The sequence below is a fragment of the Anser anser genome (assembly GCF_964211835.1).
Source record: "Anser anser genome assembly, chromosome: 3".
In the NCBI taxonomy this organism is placed as follows: Eukaryota; Metazoa; Chordata; class Aves; order Anseriformes; family Anatidae; genus Anser; species Anser anser.
In genome coordinates, this window is record NC_139722.1 from 88,248,477 (window position 1) to 88,271,136 (window position 22,660).

Below are 22,660 nucleotides of genomic sequence, written 5' to 3' on the forward strand. Positions count from 1 at the left end.
GTTTGGTTTCTTAATTGGTTACATACCAAATAGGCTATGCACAGTCCATATATATGTTTCTGGGAAGAATTGTATTTTTGTGGATTCCTCCTTTTTTCATTGAAAACAAACAAACTGAGTCTTCTGGGGAGCTCAACGTGCTTCTGTTTGAACGTGTCATACAATCAGGCACGGAATATTTAATGCATTCAGAGTGTTTTCATTTTTGCTTGAAATAGAACTGATTGCGAGCCAATCGTTGCAGAGGTTGCTTATTTTTCTCTTTGGTGAGTAGATCGATCATTAACACGGAATGATAGGGGGTTTGTTTGTTTTTCCCTGATGTACAGAGAGCTTTCCTGGAACATGTGAAGAACTGGGTTGGATGTCTTTCAAGAAAATACATATATTGAAAACAGACTTCTTTATATGTGATTGCCTTTCTTTGGGATAGCTAAAGTTAAAACACTTCACCCATGTGTCATATTTCTAATGTACTTACCATCATATACTCTATGGTTGCTGGGTCAGGTTCAGCTACTGGAAGAATGTGAGTTTCCTGCCAAGTAATTTTTCAACAGAGACTACTGTGTATCAGTCAAGGTTTCACTGTATAGGGAAGCTATTCTTAGGAAAAAGATTTTTGGAAAACAGTGGGTGTCCCAAGATGTTACCTGAGATGTTCTAATCAAATTCAGGACAAAAGAGCTCGAATTGTCTGTCTTTTCTTTTCATACTCCTGCCCCCCTTACCAAATCACCAAAGATGTTCTTGAGATTTGCAACTGAAGGAGAATAGTTGAAGAAGATTTCAGCAAAAGAGTGCTTTGCTGGCTCGGGGGGGGGGGGGGGGGGAAGCTGTGCTTTTCTACTACTGCAAAAAGAGCTGTTACTGCTTAGAGCAGGTGAATATCTGTGGATTCAAGTTGAAGGTATCTAGATAAGATAAGACATAATATTTTGTCCTCCTTACAGGCATCTAAGGACATCTAAGTACCATTAAAGAATTCTGCTTGGTATGATTGCCAGTAAAAAAAAATAGAGCAAATTACATATAGACATACCATTTTGTTTTCAGTTTTCTGTTTTTCCTTAAGTTTTCTACTTGTGTTAACAGAATGTAATCTCTACATTAGGTAGGAGGAGTAAGCTGAAAGTGTTAACACACTTGCAATTGATAACATTCTCTTAAGATTTCCAAAGGGAAATTTCTTTGCTTTATTTTTAAATATTTGTTGCTTTAAATTCTTGAGAAATAACCATCCAATTCATTCTAACTAAAATTTTTGTGCTGTGCATGAATGTTTATTTTGAAGTGTTAGAATATGTTTTATAATAAAGATAGAATGAGGCATTAGTTTGTACGTAGCAGAAGAAAAGTGGTTTGTTTTTTTATTGCTCATGTATATACTGTTGTGCAATTTACTGTAAACAGAATGCAAATATGGGTTATATGGTAGGTAAGCTCAAGTATTCCAGCAATAGAAAGAGTACAGGATGTTTCCGATACATTATTCTTCTTGAACAGGGTGTTCTAGTTGGAATACAGTTGATTTAAATATCTTATGAATAGGCATGTATGTTTTTGAGTACCACACAAAAATTAACGGTGAAATACTACATACAAAAGTTACACTAAAGAGTTTAGTTTGACTGTCCCCTTCTGTTTGTGGCTTTTCTAAGGAAGTACTACATCTCTTGAAGAATATATCTATGATGCATTATAAAGCACAAATGTTTAACATAATTTATTCTGTATAGCAATTTTATTTTAATGCCTGAATGAAGGGGCGGGGATGCAACATAACCGTCAGTGGTACCTTAATATTCTTCCTTGCTGAAAATTGGACACAAGCCTTTCTTTAAAAAAAAAAAAAAAAGTTTTTGCTCATGCTTTTAAAGGGAGTAACAGCCAAGGCCTCAAATGCATCAAATTTAACATTTTTTTCTAAAATGTTTTAAGTGTAATGTGTCTTAAAGAGAGGACTGCATTGTTTTTAAGTTAATGTCAGATAATAACAATGAAATTAGACCTGTATGCAAATGCCACAGAAAGTACTGTCACAAAAAAAAAAAAAAAAAGCCTAGATTGGGATCCTTCTCAACCCAAGGAGGAAGCCATATAGTATTTCCTGAGGGATAACATATGCCAAGTTTCTTCAGTTGTATAGGAGGAGAAGGAAATAGCAGAGGAGGAGCCACGAAACAAACACTATTAAATGGCTTTTAGCATAGATTTCATGCATACTCAATCCTATGAGTATTTATGCTCTTGAGATGTGGAGCGTCCTAACTGAAGTATCCATCAAAACAGGCTACTAGAAAGGAGCTATGGGGAGGATAGTGCAGAATCCAGCACAAGAAAGCTTTTCTTTACAGATCAACGGGACTTGTGTGTCCAATCCGTGTTTTGTTGTTGTAGTTGTTTGTTTGTTTTTTAAAAAAGGCAACCAAGAAGTATCGAAGTAGCTGGGGAATTAATCTACTGTGTAGAAAAGGGATGACAATGATTTGAAAGAATATACATAGAACATTCTTGTTTTCATTTCAATTAAAGAATATCAGCCTGTTTGCTTGTGTGTAAAACTGCTAGAAAGCAGGGCCAAATTCTTGTAACTGTAATTTAAAAAGTGAACAAAACCACACAAGTAACCTCAAATGTTGAAAGTCGTGATTTTTTTTTCAGTGTAGTGATTGCAGAATATCAAAAAGTGTGTTTGTTTTTTTTTATGATAACACTAGGTGAAGTAATTAAAATACTCTTTCCAATGCAAATGCACTCAGCTTTAAAAACTTGCAGCCAGAAGCATTCTCCTTGAATGTTTCTGTTGATTATTTTTTTTCAGGTGCTGCTTATTTTTCTAGTTGTAGAATTGCATTGCCGCATCAGTAGTGTGTAAAGCATCGTCTTTGCAGCTCCAGGTCCCCCTGTAACCATTCAGTTGCTTTGCAAAGTAGGCAGGCAGTACTATAAAACATTCTGAAGTTAGCTTTAAGAAATTTTAAAACAGCTGTGAGGGAAGCCACTTCCTAGGGAGAAGTGTGGTGTACAGTCGTCTGGTCAAAAAGGGAGGTCTTCATGGCTACCATGTTTTAATGAGTCCAAGATACTTGAAGGAGGAAAAAAGAGGGTAAGATTGTTGCCCTTTTCAGAATTGATCTTCTGCAGAGCTTTCACAGAAGATACTCATTCTTCTGCAAATTTGAGTAATGTAAAATCACCAGTAAGGAGTGCTGTGCAGAGATCTTGACATCTCTGTACAATGCAAGAAATAGTCTTTAGTTTCCATGAATCATAAGTCAGTTGATAGTAGTTTCTACTGTAATACATTTCCGTTAAGTTTGTAATGTCATAATTCCTCTTAGAAAATTAGATAAAGGGAGAGAGGGATTTGTTCTTGATGTTGAAATATATCCTTGCTTAATAGCTTTTGTTTTGTGTTTGGATGCTTTAGTTCTTGACTATTCGGAGATTTTCACCGTTTACAGAAATGCATCATTTAAAAATCTGACCTTTTTGAAAGAATAGCTCATGATTTCCTTTAAGTCAGTTTAGTTCGTGAGCAACAAAGTCATGTCTTAAATGTCCAAGCAGTGTTCTGAATAATGTCTGTATGCAACGGTAAGCCAAAATGTACGGCTTTTGTCTTTTTATCTAGTGATAAAACTGGCGATCCATAAGGTAATAACTATTTGGCCATTATCTCCATCTCACAGTTCAGACTAATCTCAACTGTTTTCATTTTTTCCACATTATATTCATATTTATCAACAAGAAATTATTCTCTCCCATTACACAAAACTTCATTGTGTTGTTGTATGAAATCTGTTTTTATTGCTTCATGATTTCTGGTATTAATTCACTGAATGATGAAGTTATTTTGACCATTGGATTTCAGAAGTCTGGTTATGTCTCAGTGGTCTTGCTTTCAGAAGCTCTTGGGTTGAGAGCTGTTGAAACGAGTTTGTCTGGATTGTAAACATGATTTGTTGCTTTTGTAAAGTATGTTTACCAAAAGAGTGTAACTCAATGAGATTACATATCCACAAACTACTAAAATACTTATTCCTTTTTTTTTTTTTTTGTACTATATCTGATTTTATTCACAGGAAGGAAAAATATGGGAAACCTTAATTATTCTGTATATTTAATTCTTTGCATTTGTAACCTACTTTCTTCCTTGAGGTTGTATTTAATTTTTGACATACTCCTAGTATACTTTTGCAGAATGGGGGGACTAGGTAGGTGTTAGGGAAACAGAATTATTTAGGTTTCACTGCTGTGCAGTTTATGGTTTGCATGAGCTCAGCAAGCAGAGTAATAAAATGGGATACATATTTGTCTGGACATTTAGTAAGGAAAGTATAGACTTTGTTCTTTATGGAGAGTTTTTTTTTCAGTTTGCTCGTTAACAGCATCTTACTTCTAAGTGTAGTATTTGTGTTTCTTGGGTACAGTTCTTGCAGTGGTGTTCTGAAGGGAAAGCTTCCTGTTTATGGTATCTGGTATTAAACAGTTAACTACTAAGCCTGAGAAAGGGCTGGTAGTACCCTAAGCAAGAGGATGAAAGCTGAGCAAAAGAAGAGAATTTGTTGGAGGGTTAATCGTTTTTTTCCCCTGTAAAGGATGGATGATGTTGATGCTGGGGAGTAGCACTGGAAGTGGGACAAAGCAGAGGAAAATACAGAGATGGATACAGAAGCTGTGGTATTTCCATCATGTTTGAGTAAATTAATTTGCATGAAGTATCATTTGGCAAAGCTTATGAACAAACTGTAACCATCAGTTATTAATACAAATGCTGAAGGATGGTGTTTTTATGATGTAAAGCAGGAAAACACTAAGGAGACTGCATAGTTTTCTAAGGATTTGTTGACATACTCTAAATAAACCTACCCACAGAACACACAGCTGGCAGGAGAATTACTGTAAGAAGCATGGAGTGAAGGGAACAGCTAGAATATAAGAGCAGTAGAGCTGTGAGGTCAATTTGCTTATTTTAAAACATATACAGAGTTAATGGACATAAACAGAAGAAGGACCAGGAAAATGGAAATGGTTAGTTAGGCAGAGCATGGAGAGGTCAGGCTGGTGTATGGGATTTTAAGAAGTCATCACATTTAGGAGAAAATACAGAAAAAGGACTCGAGAATCCCAAGAGCACCATTAAGAGGTTGTACGTCTGGTGTTTCCATGATAGGAGAGACTGGAAGTTCATTCTCTGAAGTTCATCTGTTCATTCTCTTCTGTTTGCCAGGAGTTAAGGAGTTGAGTAGTACGTGCTGGACCAGGGTGATAGTGAGAAAGCAAAACGTATGACAGTATCAGATTTCTTTTGGCATAAATCAAGAAAGAAGTGAGGTGGAACAACTGTGGCTGGAACACTGAAATTGAAAATGTGGTTGTCAGAAGAGATAGGTAAATGGAAAAGGGGTGCAGTCACGTTGTGTATAAATGATATCAAAACCCAAGAAGAAATGAGACAAAATTGCATGGATAAAATGTTGTCTATCGGTCAAGACTGTTTTGAAGGAGGTGTTTTACTGGGACCAGCAGTGTAAGGTTTGGTTATGGACAAACTCTTCTTTGGTGTTGTTGAGGGAAGAGATCCAGTTGGAAATAAATAGTTGCTGCACAAACAAAAGTGTTATGCTGTTTTCAAGATGTCTTTGATAAGTAGCGAGTACCTTACTATTTTCAAAAGGCAGGGATTTGGGGCTTTTGTTTGTTTGTGTTGGGATTTTTACCTTAAATAAGCTTGGATCAGGAGATTCTTCTGCTGAGATGAAAGAAAAAAAATGTATGTAGTTAGTTTTACATACAAAGGGACAACTTTACGAGAAACTGAATAAGCAATCTCATCTGGTCTAAAGAGCTTAAGCATAGAAGGAAGGATGTGAAGGTCTGCCATTTATTTACCTCAGATGCAAAAAGCTCCCTGAAAATTATATTTTACCGAAAAGGATAAAACTTTGAGGGCAGGATTTCAGACCAGCTGGATAAATAAGAAGTTTAAGAGAAGTGCTGTAGGTCAGCTGAGAAATCAAATAGGATTATGCCTCAAAGGAAAGGACATATTAGTAACCAGGAACTGTAAGGTAATAGTAGTATTTCCAGAGATTAAGTACAGAGATAGGGTCTGGTTTAGAAATAAAAACGGTACTTCCATCATCCACAAAAGTAAAAGATGTGGAGAGGATAAAGAGATTGAAATTTAGGTAGGCTCAAAATTAAAGCAGGTATTTTGCCTTCAGTACCATGGTGATGTTACATTTGATGTTGAACATAGAAGCAAAGCAAGAATATGTAGTAGGAAATGACATCCAAGCTGAAATAAATCATTTACCTGTAGTCAAGTTGTGGATAATTATCAGATGAGTTTGATTACTAAATTGATTAGACTGAGACTGGTTAGTAAAGTGATAATTTGATCATTTTGAAGTCATGTGATATAATTATCCGAAACATATGCATCTATTGGGCTTCTTAACCTCGTAATGAAGACTTGAGAATAAGATGGGGAGAGTAAATTTTAGTTGCTAGAGCGGTCTTTTTCTTCTTTCATACAGCTATAATGTAGTCTTTGCTAGTGATAAAAAATTACATCAAAAACATCTGTTTTTGTTGTCTCCAGACTGGATTAATGTATCTTTCTGTACTGCATTTTTTGACTTAAGAACTCTTATCTATGGCAGCTGAAGCCTTGGGAAAAGGGTTTGTAACATGGACAACCGGGGAGAGGGAGTTGATCTGTTGAGCTTAATGTTATTAGGTGGTGAATGTAAAGGAACTCATACATTATTTAGAGTTGTGAATTCTAGATGGCTTCTGATTTAGTTCTGTTTAGCAAGTTTTAAGGCAGGAATTTGAGACTTTGGTTAAACTGAGACACCAAGTCTTACAGCTTTTGACTATGGTGCAAAGATTCAGTGTTTACACAGATGATTAATGAGAAAGAAAGATCTCTTGGCAGTTCTTCTTTGTTCTTTTTGGTGTATAGTTTTATGATTAGACAGCTGTGCAATAAGGTTAGGGTTCTAATTTTCTTGCTGCTTTGAAACTCAAATTTTATTTCTTCAAGCATATTTCAGAAGCATACAATTCAGTAATTTTTGAGTAACTTCTTTTCTGTACTTCATGAATAGGTAGAACTATCAAAGTTTTTTTTTCAACATGTGAGTGCATAAAAAGGGATTTTAATAACTTCTAAGTTCATTAGTGCTTATTCTTTTTTTTAAGGATTGTATAATATTCATATGTTCTACGTATATTTTTAGTTTTTGTTGGAACTCTGAACAGAGCACAGTGTTTTGGGAAAGGGGGAGAATTCTACCTGTTAAGTCATGTTCTCCTACAACATGTCATTTATGTTAGACCTTTCTATTTAGAAAGCATAGAAAGGAGATATGGCTACACATTTTCCAAATTGTTTGCTTTTGAAAAACAGTTTTTCTTTGAATTACAGTTTTTCTCTGGAACAATTGAAATGGGGGGCAGGAGGGAGAAGCTAAAACAAGAACAAAACATTTGATCGACTTGAAAGATTCTTTGCCTTCCATCTCTTGTTCACCTCAAAAAAGTTATTTTACTGGACACATATGAGATTTTCTGGCTTTGTTCAGACCTTAGGCAATTATTATTTTTGAAATTTCTAACTGTAGTTTACTACTTTGGCCTTGTAAAATGATTGCCCTGAGGAACTGGACAATTTCTCAGTTTTAGTTGCGGCAGTATTTAGAAAAACGTGCTTGTGCATAGTATTAGAACATTTCAGCATAATTAAACTGCAGAATAGTTTTTTAATATTGTTCATAGTCAAGTAAACTCTGTAATTAAATAATTACTTGAAAGGTTTTACTTGGATCTATCTCCTTTTGGATTGCTCAGAACTATGTAAAGAAATGTGATTTTATTAAGTCTGTCCCTTTCTTTGCAAATACACCTCAGCTGTTTTCTTGGGGTAGGTTTCTGTGTAATCTCTAGGAACAGGTCTCCAGAGATAATTTTCTGAGACAGAATGTGAATAAGATGGAATATTTTAAATATTCGTATTCAAAACTAGGAGTTTGAACATGTATTTAAAAGCCTAAATTATTGTTGCCTGTTCTAATTTCTCTTACTAAAAGAATGAAGCAGCCTAATAAATGTTGTTACCATCAATAGCGGTTACAAAATTCTTTGCAGCTTAAATCACGTAAATGCTTATTTTAATTTTACAGAACTATTATTTGCATTTCCATATGGTTAGGTAGCAAACAGATTTAGAGAGATCCTATCCTGTTTTTCCTTTTGTTTGCGAATCTTTGCATTTATTTCCCATGTTGAGAAAATTCTGAGGATTAGTTTAGATCCTTCAATAAATCTTTGTCTAAGTTATATGCAGGATTTACATAGTTTAATCATGTGAATGCAAGTAATTTAATGTTCCCTTTTTTGTAAGTCTGGCCTTAAATTTGCTGTTTTAGCGAGGTCTGGCTTTTTGAAAGACAGTTGTGCACTTACCTTAAAGTTTCTAACCAAGTTTTTGGCTTTAGCTACCTTTAACATTTTATTTTTCCTGCTATTGAGTTTTGATTTAATTACCTTCACAGTGAATTTACAGAACAAAAGTTAATGCTGACGTTAACTACATTTTTGCTATGCAAACATTGTTATTCCCTTTCAAAGGATTTCAGAAGAAAATATTTCTTCATCATAAATAGAGAGTTCTACCAAAGCAGAAAAGGCTGAATTGAATTACACTCCAAGTCACAATAACTTACTCTATATTAGAAGCGTGTTTCTGAAAGCATGGCTCAGTCTTCCTTTCTGTCTTTTTTTTTTTAATAAGAATTTTCATGCTTACAGCACACCAATACTACTTTGAAGTGAAAATCTAGCTATAAAACTGAAATGCATTAGGCAAGGTTACTTTTAACATTTGACACAATTTTCCTGTGCAACTGTTAGGATTGTAAATTTGATTCTTACTCCTCTTAACTTGCACTTAGAAATTTTAATCCTTTTAAAGCTTTGAATTTATCTTTTTTTTTAGGTTGATTAAATTTAAGTAAATAGTAAATCAGAATATGCTTTGCATTTACAGGCACTTGCAGACCAGTTTGAGGATGCAAATACTTCAGTATCTGAACGCATGAAGATTTTCTACTGTTGTCAGGTGCCTCCACGTTGGGCCATACAGGTATGAATCAACTTTATTTGAAGCTTTCTTTAAAAATATGTAATTCTTATCAATTTTGATACTGCATGACTCTAAGTCAAGGTAGTATGCTGTGATTTTGCTTTGAAACACTGTGGAAAAAAAGATGTAACACAGTAGGTTTTTCTGGAAAGAAATCAAGTTCTGCAACGTTTTACTTTCAGATGGCTTGTTCTGTCATGCATGGAAGTAATTGCTTGTAGTGTGGTTCTTCTTTATTTTCCCTTTTCTGTCCTTAAAAAATAAGCAAACTTACAAGCTTCCAACGTATCTCATGTAAAAATAATCTTTCCATTGTATAACTATTTGCTACTTTTATTAATACCACAATTATTTGCATCTTTCTTTGTCCCGTAATGATGATTAACTTTGAGTTGTTTTCAGGAAGTGGATCATGGTCAAAGCAACCAAATAGGAGACAAAAGTACATTGAAGAACCACTTAAGCTGACAAAGCTTTTATTTTCTGGATGTGCCCTTTTTTGCTAGTTTTGAAAGGAGATTTTTTCCAAAACTAAAATGTTTATCTTGAACATAAATTCCATTCTAGAGAAGAAACGTACACACTAGTCGTATCTGATAATGCTGTATTTAACAACAAACTTAAGAAAATATATGCATTACTTATCTCCAAAGGTGTGCATATTGTTTATTTTTAATGGTGTTTTATTCCGTTGATTTCTAAGCTAGATGCGTGTTGCTTTAACAGTCATATTTTCTCCAAGCATTTTCAAATTATTCCACACAATCTTTCAACAGGCATTTGCAATAAAACTAGCAAATGTGGTTTTCATTTCCAGTTGTCAGAGTGGCACTTTTCAATCCAAGCCAATTTTCCAAGCCAAAGATAGAAATACTAAAATAGGGGCTCATAATGGTAGATGACTGTAGTTTTCTAGTTATAGTAATGAAGAAGCGTTGCTTATATAAATTTTACCAAATTTGACTCTAAATTTCATAAAACATAAATCTTATTTAATTTCAGACACTGGAAAATGTAGTCATTTTTTTCAAATTAATTGATATTAAGTGAACAAATTACTTTGGTACAGACTTTCACAGTTTATGCATTTATTTAAAAGAACTGTACCCAACTTCATTTTTTGACAGCTAATCTGTTAGTGTATGGTGACTCCTCAAATTTGTAACAGACACTGAAGCCAAGCCTATAAAGAGAGGTCGATGCCATCTACACAGAACTAAAGAGAATCTATTCAGGATCACCAAAACCACTGAAGAGGTTCACTGTGTGGGATCTCATAGAATAATTAGGTGTCCTTATACAGATTGTTCTCATTTGTTTTTGCAAACCAGATTGTATATATCTTACCCACAGTAAATAAGTTATCCTTTCTTCAGAGATGAAAACCTATATGTGAATTTAATCTCCCCTTAAAAAAAAATAAAAGACCAAAAACAACTTTTCAAAGTCATAAAAACATACCTTGTTTGTTTTTAAATTGAAAGAACTCTTATTTTCTTAAGCACGCTGAAATAATAGCTGGATCTGAAATAACAAAGAGGCTGGTTTATCTGTGAGGAGAACTTAACTAACGAGTTGAACCTGAACCCCAATCCAATACTGACTTGACTGAAAACTAACGCACTTTTGCAGTGGCTGTTTGGGGCACTTACAGATTTCTTACAGTGTACCTAGCACAATTGTTTCAGAGCCTTTCTCCATCTGTGTTTGCACAGGTACAGATTGCTATGGCGGGCATTGCTAGAAGAAACTTTACTGCCTTCCTTTAGGCTGTTTCTCACTCTGTGTTCCCAACATACTGCTGCAGCTGCTCTCCAGCCGCATGGGCCATGTGCCTCACTTAAGGGATGGAAGTTCTCCTCTCAATTCATCCTTCACATGTGTGTTTCTATTTTTATATTGTATTGTAAACTAGTTCAAAGTAGTTGAGTTACTGGCATGAACTGGAGTCAAATCAAAGCAATTATTTTTCTATTGATTTTTTTTGTAAGGTATATAAATTTTTGAGGCTCCAGCTTGGGGTTTCAAGAGAGTAATTTCATATTCTGTCTGCTTCTTGTTGATGTCAGAAATGCCTCTAACATCTTTTAAAAATGTAAGGAGGACTATGTACCTTCTTTCAGTTCTGTGGAATTTCTTATCTTTCCAGCGTCAGCTTGCAGGCTTACTCTTTGAGCTCGGATGCACCAACTCTGCCTTACAGATATATGAGGAGCTGGAAATGTGGGAAGATACAGTAATCTGCTATGAAAGAGCAGGACAGCATGGGAAGGTAAGAAAAACTGGTTTTCACAACTGAGAGTCTTGCAATGGGAACAGAAATATGAAGCAGTCATACTTGAGCTATCAATGCACTGATGACCTTACAGAATCTTACAGAATCATAGAATGTCCTGATTTGGAAGGGACTCACAAGGATCACTGAGTCCAACTCCTGGCTTTGCACAGGACTACCCAATAATCAGACTGTGTGTCTGAGAGCATTGTCCAAACACTTTTTAGACTCTGGCAGGCTTGGTGCTCTGACCACTTCCTTGGGGAGCCTGTTCCAGTGCCCAACCACTCTCTCAGTGAATAACTTTATAATTGACATGTAGGGTTATTGTGAGAAAAGTCCATTTAGGACACATGACGTGTGAGTCTGTTATTACCTATGAATGCTAAAACAAAAGATCTGGGATAATGACTACATGAAATAGAAGTGGATAAATAACTCAGGAGGCAGGAAGACACTTAAATCTAACACATTGAAACAATTCCCAAGAAAGCTTGTTGTTTAGATTCAGAGAGAAGATGGTGATAGTGATTCTTGAAAATACTCAAGGAAAGTTAAGTTAACAACTATAGATGCACAGTGAGGTGTAACATGGGTATTGAAAGAAGGCTGTAGCAGTCATTCATGATGGAGTTTGGGAGCTTTATCAGGAGGGAATCTCTGTTTTCTTTCTCCCTTGATATACAACTATTAGTTGTAGCTTTTACAAGTGCTTTAAACAGAACAACATCAATGCTTGATGTATTTAATAACTTAATGTGAACATATAAAAATTACAGAATCAAACACTTGAGGCAAGAAATGGCATAAGATTAAAAGGCATTATCTTATTGTGTTAAATCTGTGTTGGTATTTTCCTGAGCCTCTCTATCATTTCTTCAAAACTGCTGCAGCTACATGTGATCAGCTCCAGGCAAAGACAATTTAAAAACCATCATCTATCTATGTGTAGATGACAGAATTGTTTAAAAATGCTGTGAGCAGGCTGTAGTGGCTTGATTGTTTTGCTATTACAGTTAGAGCAATGGTAGGAGGATTTTAGTGATACCTGGAAGCAACGCCTATTTGTATGTCAGTTTAGCTGTGTTCTCTTTCTGGTGCAGTCCCTCACACAGACGGACTGTAACAGGAACTTATGGTATCAAGGATTGTTTTTTAGGTAACTTTCAGAAATATTCAATTTCAGACAAAAATATCTTTTTTGTTTTCCTCGCTGTTTTCTTCTGTTTGGTATGTGGTAACACTAAATATATGTATGCCTTTATAAAGACATTGCTTATACTAATCTAAGCTTACTGAATAGAGGGCTATAACTTAATAGACAAAACACAAAATTTCTCATATTTACTTTTTATTATTGTTATCATTCACCAATGACTAGGTTTCAATCATTATAAACTATCAGGTATGCCTTGCTGTCAATTCTGTGTCACATTATGCATGCCTTGGGGGTACTATGCTAATACCACAATTTTTCAGTACAGTGGAGAAGTAGAGGTCAATATTTTCCATTTCCTGGAAATTCATTCTGTCCTAGTTACATTCACAAGCTGCCCTTAGGGAGTTATGAAAATGGCACTCAGAGAATAGGACAGGATATCTGACACAGGAAACTGCTTAGAAATGCTTTCAGAATGAGGGTTTGTGCTGTGCTTTGAAAACAGAAAGCCTATGTAAGTACTAAGTAACAGTAGTGATATTTAAAAAAAGCTTCAGATCAAAAAAGCTGGAAAATTAGAAATATTTATTCGTACACCAAGGGGACTAACTTTGTGCTCCTTATCAGAAAGTTTTTAGTGGATGAACTGTGTGTATTTATCAAAAATGTTTTTTTAAATATCATACTTTTTCTTTTTGAAATGCATGAGAAAATACTACAGCAAGGTATTCTTCAGTGGACGTTCATGTCATTTAAGAACGTAATATACATGTGCCTAAAAGAACAAACTCTGTTAAATAAATTTGTGCATATTTTTCACTTACAGCTGCTTTTATATCGGAAACATTCATTTTAAATACTGAAAAATCTAATCAAAATACTGGGAAAACTAATAAAACAGCCAAATATCAGCAACATCAATTGGTCTGCGTACTTAGGCATCAAAGAAGTATGTTCCTTCCTCCACTTTCAAATCGTGTGCTGACAAAAAACAGAGGATGTAGATACGGGTACAAACAACTCCACATTATACACTTGGAAATGCATAGTTCACTCAGTTATAACAGGGCAATATATCAGTTCAAATTTTGAAAAGAAATATGTCACATTTAGGAAACGTTTTTTGTGGATCCTTTACTGTCATTAGATATGGCTTTATATTGACTTGTTTAATAATCTGAACAAAAATAGTAAATAATGATATCATAACATGAGTCAACAGAAACGTATCATAGTGTCAAGCAATGAGCAAAGCAAGGCACAGAAAAACATCAACAAAAAAGTATTAAAATCTGAACACGCAGTATGTTGATGGTTGCTGTAGCCTTGTCATTCACTTGTATTCCTTTAACAGACTTCCTGAAAAGCAGATGCTAACCTCCGTCATTGTAGTGAAAACTGGTGTTGAAAAGTCTCTCTCTTCATTCTTTTAGTTGTGAGGGGGACCCAGAGATCTTGAGAGTATTTTTTACATCAGACAGCTTTCTTGGGTTTAGGTGAGGTCTCTTCAACCTCACCTGAAATAGATAATGCACTAAAAATGGCTTTATTTCCCTGCTAAAGGAAAAAGAAAAGAGAGGATGAGCTGCGGATGTGGATTTTCAGTTCTTCCAATAGAAGTGAGGCCTTTCTCTCACACAGGAGCTCTAGAGCACAGTAGCTGCTCACCTTTGACAAAATCACGAGAGCTGTTATTCTGCTGTACAACACAGCTTTCAGCCCTGTCACTGTCCCCGTTATTTCCTCAGAGTATGGCACAGCATGGCACACAGCCTGGTCTTAGACCAACCTACCCAGCAATCCATCTTTCACTGAGTTATTTTTCTTGTTAGAACATGACAAAGACAGCTTAAAACATTAGAGTGGGGCAACACGATTATAGTAAGATACCAGAAGTTTACTTTTTAATGAAGGAAATGCTTCCCAGATGTGAACTCAGGTAGTGTTATACTGATTAGTTCCTAAGATGGTTCAAGAACTTGATTGATTTTCACTATATATCATTGCTTACTTGTCTTCAAAGTCTACTTTCTCTGTATGTAGCTGCAAGACTGAGAAAGATGGGTAAATGGCTCACCCAAGGTCATCCATGAAGTTACAGAAAACAAATTAAAACTGAAAAGCTGTCCTTTTTTCCACTTTCTTCCATGCTCATCTGTTCTGCTTCTTCATGCTACTGCTCTGGTAGTCTAGCAAATAACATGCAAGCAGAAAAGGGGAAAGCATTTCTATCCATTTCAGTGTAGGCAATTCTGTGAAAAGCAGTGTTGTCATAATTAAATGTTTCACTTGGTAAGAGTTATGCAGTTTCTTTTTTTAATCATTTTTAGGTAATTTTTAATTGAGAGGTTTGTTTTTTATTACCAAAGCTTAGATATCAACTTCAGTTATGAAACATCTGAATTAATATTTAATAGCTATTTAATTAGTAAAAATAAATCTCTAGTGGTTATATTTTTATGTACAGTGTGTGAAGTGCATGGAAAATGTTCCTTGATAATATTTTTACTGTTAGGATAAGATTTTTTCTTTGCAACAGTAGAGTTCTCATCGATGATTAAAAGTGTGTTCTTTGAGAACAGTTTACTATGAGGTTAGGAGAAAGGAATATTTTTCTATGTAAATTGATAGCAAAATGAGAAATCATGTTTCAAAGTATTATCTGGTTTTGTAGAAGACAAATGATAAATGTTGTGAGAATGCAGTCTTTGTAGTTATGATACTTTGTATTAGCCTTAAAAGATTTATATGATAAAGATTTGTAACATGGCAGAGATGATTAGATAGTTAATCAGATGTAGAAAACATCAGACTTCTGCTTATTTAATTTTGTTTTATCTGTGTGCTGAAATATTTACATTGGCAATGGATTCTTTTAAGCTTAGTCCAGAACATGATATCTTTATGCTCTTAAATGTGAAATGCAATTAGTGAATGGTTGGCTTTCTGGTCTAGTGTACGATTGGTACTAAGCACTGCCACAGAATAGCAATCTAAGCTTGCGAGTACCCTACTGAGGAAGAGGTAAAGCAGCAGTATGAACTCCATTTTTCACATCACAGCAAAATTTCAGCTGTTTTTCTTTATTTGAGGAAGGAACAAAAACTTACTTATTGGAGCCTAATACGATTATTGCAGTAATAAAGTGCTCGGTTCTCTCTGCTCTAGAAAACAACAACAACAACAAAATCTTAAACATCTGTTGCTAATACACGTTCCTTGATTCTTGTAATGGCAATTAATGGAGGCAGAGAAGAGGAAACAAACTGTCCTTTGACCAAACCGTCCACAAGCACAGCCTTCATATTTTATAATACTTTGAGTAAGCTAATTCTAAATTGTTCCTTCTTCTTTGGAGAGCTGTTCCAAAGGCACTTAAAAACACCTGTCATGGGGTTATTTTCCTATCTTTCATCCCCTAATTTTCTTCTTAATGGGATTCCATTTTTGCTAGCAAAAGTTCCCCCTTACAAATCTAAACAATATACTCCCTTCTTCACATTTGTGCACTTTAAATATTTACAGACTTTTCCTACTAAAGTAGTTAGCAAAAATTACAGTAAGAGAGAAGTGTTAAAATTATTATATGTTGAAACTTTCAAAAACAAAGTAAAACTTTTGAAGAAGTCACTTCATCAAGAAGATGATTTTCAAATTGGATCAATGTGTTTACTGATTGGAGGAGGAAGAGCAAAAGACTTGCATAGCAGACATTGATTCTTGAGAGATCATGTGAATGGGAAATAAAACAGTTCTCATAGAAGTAAGAAAAGCAGTCATTTAAATACAGAGATGAACACACCTTTCATTTTAGATAAACTAGCTATGATAGAAGGAAAACTAGTGTTACGATATCAAATTCTAATTCCGTGGCAGGCTGTGTTGGATCTCTTGGTTCACATGGTTCAAATAGATATTTTCAGATAGAAAATTTATACTGAGCTGAATTATGTATGTAACATTTTTGCAGCTGGGGACTGAGGTAAGAGTTCAGTCTGAACAACAGATAATCTGTCCAGCATATTTATCATTTCAAAAAGCCACAGAAAGCAGACTTATCTCTTATTTAAAAGAGAAACAATATTTTTTTTGTTAGAGTGCGATAGCAACCGTGAGATAAAGAGCTTTTAAAAGTTGGTAACAGCCCATAACAGATTTCGGGAGACAAAGCTTGTGTCGTCTTTTCCATAATTCTGTACATAGTTTAAATATATTTTCTCAAATACTAAGATAAATGCATTTTTATATATAGATGTATTTTTAAAGATAGGCGTGTTTTCAGGCATAGTAGAATGGAAATTGCTGTCTTCAGAAAACAGTAATTAGAGAAAAAGAAATTAGTCATTACACAAATACTTATTAGGATATGTAAAAACCACAGATGATAAACCAACAGGATTGCACATATGCTAATGATGCTGATATTGCATTGCCATGAGGTAGGTGTGGGTTTGATGTCCAAGACTGATACTTGCTCTTAATACAGAATACACACATAAAATATAAAATTAGGATCTGGCTCCTTCTTGCTTTGATGGGTATGTTTCCCTTCGTGCATTAGACCAAAGGCCACTATATTACGATGATCGTGAAGTATTGTGGTTTGTTTTTTGCTTTTGTTTTTTGTGTGTGTGTTTTTTTCGTTGTTTTCTTTTTTAGAACAGATTGGAATTAGATTCTCTCTAGACTTTATCTTTGCCATGTTGGATCAAGATACTGTTTCCTATCTATCCCCATTTCTTAGTTGTTAACTGATGATTATAAGGTGCTAAAGTGGTATTTGTTCAGATAAGTGATTAACTGAAGATAAATTGCCCAATTAATGAGTTGATTTCTCTCTGTTCTTTAACAGGCGGAAGAAATACTGAGACGAGAGCTAGAGAAGAAGGAAACACCAGGATTATATTGTTTGCTTGGTGATGTTCTTAAAGACCACCAGTACTATGACAAGGCCTGGGAGCTCTCTCAGCACCGCAGTGCCCGTGCACAGCGCTCTAAAGGCCTCCTCCATCTCCGCAACCGGGAATTCAGGGAATGTGTGGAGTGCTTTGAACGTTCAGTGCAGATCAACCCTATGCAGGTTGGGAAATTATACAAATACGGCTATGTTTTAGTTGGTGTCTTAAGTTTTGAAGGATTCTGTACTTTTTTAGAAGGTAATTCCCTGAAAAAATGTCAAAATAGCTGTTTTGCATTCCACATAACTACTAGTATGCTTCTGCTTTAGAAAAGCCTCAAACGTCTCCAATTTCTCAGATCTTCTATCCTGAATCTGTTCAGTTATTTACAAGATGTGTTTTCTTCTAGTGAATCTGTCTTGTTCTGATTCAAATGAACTCCAGATAACTTTAAAACACCTTTAGAATAGACATCAAAATGAACAGAAATGGTTTGCTTGTCTTCAGTTCCCTTATTGTCTCAGGAAATGCCAATACCAACAAAATATGTGACTCAGATAGGAGCCTTACTGAAATCCAGAGGACTCACAGAGAATGAAGGGTTGTAGAAGTTGGTCTACAGGGCTCAAAACTGAGAAACATTCTGCTGAGATGCCATTTTATTTTCCGTTCTATCCAAAGGAAGTTTAAAGTGAAAGACAATCCAAGAAAAACAGTCCAGACCATATAGGAAAGTGAACATTTCCTCTTCGTGTTGCTCAGGAAGCTCTATTTAAGATTCAGATGAATTGTTTCAAACAAATAGATTGAGTAAATGGATAGCGTGGATTGGCATATCACTGTCTTCTGAAGTCTATCTGTGTTTTGTCACTAGAGAGATGAATTGTTTCCTATTCTGGGATGTTCTGTGCACAAAGAACAGAGGGGCAGGTGACTCTAAATTCTCTTGAATTCTCTTTAATACAGGGAACATGAGGAAAATTCATTAATTGTTTCCAGAATTGTGAATAATTTGTAAAGTAAACAAGGACTCCCTATTACAAAGAAATTTTCTTTTTAGTGGTTATGAGAAACCTTTTTGGAAGAAGGCATTTAAGACTGCAGCAAATGAATCCTCCAGATACCTGATGGATAAAACCATTCTCTGTCAACCCGCCTTTAAGCCTATGTACTCTTTGGCAAATTGGTGAAATTTAGTGGAAATCTCTGATGTAGATCTCTGCAGTATGAGCTGACCACCACCGTAACTAGACTTTGGAGAATGAACAAAAGAATTAAAATCTCACAGTTGAAATATATCTGAAACCCATCTTCATTAGTACTACTGCTCACAGAATTACTTGTTTCAGTGTGTGCCTAATGGGTGACAGCTGCACTTCTCTTACACTTTCACTAAGAGCATCTTGCAAGGATAGGCTGAGACAATTCCAGTGGGTTGTGGAAAGAGAAAGGAGGAGAGATCAAAGAGCCCATGCAGTGAGTTCTCTGACTGTGAAAGTCTATATAAAACAGAGCTTACAGCTTGTTAAATTACAGATTTTTTAGTTCACATACTAAATAATGTATGGTTCTCTATACCCAGTCACTTCATGTTTGAATTTTCCAGAAACAGTGTTCATGGCACCCTTCTTGTGTCCATGCTCTTTTTCACAAAGTCTGCAAGAAAGGAAGAATCATCTTTTATGTTAATAAACAGTAACATATAACTAATAAACACAACTTCTCAGGCTAATATTCCTGGGTGTCAGGCAAAACAAGTGATCTCTCTCAAATTTGGGAAAAGAGTCACATTTTAGAAATCAGCCTGCTATCAACTATATCGGAAATTAAAAGCTATGGACACTGCAGTGAGCCTTATTCTCGACAAGTCTCCTTCTCATTCCTTCTGTAATAATAAAAGTAAGTTAAACAAGAGTTGAGCTAGTATCTTTCATTGGAAAAAATGATATCAAGTCTCTGCTTTCTTAAAGCTATAATGTGTTCTGCCAGTATGATGCATTGAAAGGAAACAATTATAAAGCAGATAAACTATGCCAAAAATGAGTAATTAAAAAGGTACTTAGGATTTCACTCAGAGCTCTTAACATTTTAATTGCTAACTCTGAAGACTAACTTTGCTCTGCAGGGTAAAGATAGTTTCTAAACTAACACTATTCTCCTCCTAAGAGTATTATGCTAAAGAATTCACTAGATTTTGAAAAAAATATACATGTATTTGCCATATGTGAATACTAGAAATTGTTTAAAAAATACAGAAAGCTTCTTCATACATCTGAGTTTTTAGCTTGCCTTTTTTTTTTTTTTCAGGTATACTTTAAACTGGTTGTTTTGGAACCATATTCACACTAATATTAGAGAATTGTTTAGACTTACTTAAAGAATTTCATGATCATTTAGACTTATTAAAGACTTGTCTGAAAATTCCTGATGGCAAGTTTTAACAGAGACTAATCCCAAATTATCTTCCTTTGCTGGTCACTGTCTTCTGTCTTGAAAAGGAGAAAATGTTACAGTTCACTTTCATGTGTTTTTCCAATCAGTAGCGAGATTTAAACCTCTAGCCAACACATTTTTTTTATTTGAAAAAAAAAAGAACTTTAACCTAGTTCCACAAGTCTTGACAAAACTTTCTTTGAACTGTGGACGAAGTTTTCATTGCACTACCTTTCAGTCAGTCACTTTCCTCAGAGCAGTTATTACATCAGCCAGTGGATTCAGCAAATTTCATGCCCTTCCCAATAAAAAGGGAATTCTCACCATTCTTTCCACTCAGAAAAGCTATAAATCCATTCTTAAACTGTATCCTAAATATATTATTATAAAGTTACTGTCCTTATATCATGGAAGAAATTCATGCACACTTTCCCTTAGATGCACCTATCTAAGGAACAGTAAAATACCATTTCAGTGCAACAGTAGATCAAGCTGATGAACCTATGTTTTTCTTAGCTACCATATATTCTCATTTAATCTGTCAAATGAGTTCTTTTCTAGCTTTCTGATCGATCTAGCAAATCATATTGAAGTGAGTCCTCTTAATCTCCTTTCATTTAACTGTTATGATTGTCTGGTCTTTTTAAATGCTTTTTTGAGTGACAGTATGCTGTTGCTCCAAGCCTTGAAATGTCTTCAAATTTTTCAAGTCTTCTGCAGACCTTTTACTCTTTTAGCTGCCTCTTTTATTTTTAATATAGCTTCTCTATTTTGAAGCAGCACTTAAAATTAGCATCTTCTATATTAAATGTTCTGCCTTTGTTCTTGAAGGACTCTTGAATCAAGGTAGTGACAGGCGTCTTTTGTATGGTAACCTTTTGAACCTGATCATTCATAATGGTCAGAATCGAGAAAAGTATTATCTTCTGACTAACTTGTTCATAAAATTTTAGGCTTGGAATTGCATTCATTGTTATTTACTGAATTGTATGGAGTAATTTAAATCTCCCTGTATTTTCTGAGTTTTCTACTTTCATAGCCTTCTAATATCCCTCAGTATGTTACATTCTCCATTTTAGTCAAGTATCTGGAGATGCAGTCTTTATATTGTGTTTTTTTTTTTTTTCCAACTAAGGCCTGAAATTTTAATCTGCACCAGTCCTGTTGTTCATTTACGCAGTTAATTACTTATGATTGATGCTGAAGCTTTCTTTAACATATGGCAGTATTTTTCTATCTGCATGACCCATTCCATTTGCTGTATATTTTGTGCCCCCATACTACAGCATCTTAGCTCCTTGTCTTAATTCCTACTCCAGAGACTTTTCATCTCACTGTTCGTTTAGCATCTCTTCTGGAGACCTTTCCCAGCCTTCTCCAGTATGGGCAATTCTCAGATATTTTTTTTCCATTCAATTGAAACCTTCATGCATAGTTACTGCTAGGCAAAATATCTTGTTTCAAATTACCAAAATTACCAAAAAAAAAAAAAAAAAGCTTTTGCTCGGTGCCTGCTCATATAGCTTTTCTCCACAGAGATAAAGAATCATTTTCCTTTCTCCTTATGTTGTGACTGTTCTTTGAGAAAAGAGTTGACAAGCTTAAGGGTTGATAGACCGTATGCTCAGCTTAAGCTTAAGCTGCTCATCATCATCCTCAGAAATTACTCAGAAATGAAAATGGTGGAAGTTTTAGTCAATCAGATGCTGGAAGTGCAAGGCCAGAAGGGAATCTGTGGCATAATTATTTGAAGAAGAATAAATGCAATGACTTATTTTTGTCGCTCTTGACAGAGGCACAATTTAACTATATCCTTCGCTATACTGTTGTAGCTAGCCTTCAGTTTCACATTCGATTCCTCCAGTCTCTTACCTCACTTTTCTTGTCCAGGTAGTTGTCAATCTAGAAAGTAGAGAAAGGTGAGTTAATAAGGTGGCTGCCATGTGGGAACGCTGGTCTTCTGGAAACTGGATGGATAAAAGTGACTCAAAAATAAAACTGGAGTAAATTTATTTCCTATAAATTTTCCCCTCTGAGATTTGGGAAACAAATGGTTTTCTGTTCATGTGCAGTTTCTTCTCAGAGTGATGAATTTAAGGATCATGAATGGTGACAGGCTGACAGTGCTGAAAAGTAGATTTTCATGTTTGCACAGGCCAGGTATAATTAGCAGAACCACCTTAGCCTGTTATACATCCACGTGATCAGTCATTCCAAATACACTCCCAAATGCAAAAAAAGATCTTTATTGCCAAGCTTGTTGAGTTCTTTTCTTGATATATTGAAGACCGCCCACCTGGGTGCCAGATCCAACAGTGATGGATGTGATGCATTTACATGCTGGGATTTAAGCAAAGTTGTGAAGCAGATTAACTATAATCTGTATAGCAGGTAACTCAGATTAATCCAGCTGGATCATATGTTCTTACTGATTCTAAATTGGGGCTGAGAGACTAAGAGTAATGACACAGATCTGGACAGAGCTGCATAAAATATCTGCTGTGGAGTTCACAATTAATCTATAGGGGTAAACAGCTCCCTGCATATGAGCCAACAGCTTGATCAGAAACATCAGAAAAGTTTCTTGTAAAACGTGGCTTCCCTGAAATAAGTTTCTTAGTATTTGCCATTTGACCTAATTATAATGATATGAAGTGAATATGAATTTTTCACAAGTTACAGCAAAATGTACAAACCTATGAACAGTTGTCACTTTACTCTCTAAATGAAGACAT

At 35.1% G+C, this 22,660-nt stretch overlaps 1 protein-coding gene across 3 annotated transcripts in view; it reads left to right on the plus strand.

Annotated features, from left to right (window-relative positions):
* Positions 1-22,660, plus strand: part of TTC27 (tetratricopeptide repeat domain 27) — a 113,212-nt gene that overhangs the window by 73,105 nt on the left and 17,447 nt on the right. For all 3 annotated transcript variants that reach the window (XM_083829075.1, XM_083829073.1, XM_083829074.1), the window contains exons 11-13: positions 9,065-9,160; positions 11,310-11,432; positions 17,447-17,674. In XM_083829075.1, coding sequence (XP_083685201.1) covers positions 9,065-9,160; positions 11,310-11,432; positions 17,447-17,674 — 447 coding nt within the window. The remainder of the gene's footprint in view (positions 1-9,064; positions 9,161-11,309; positions 11,433-17,446; positions 17,675-22,660) is intronic.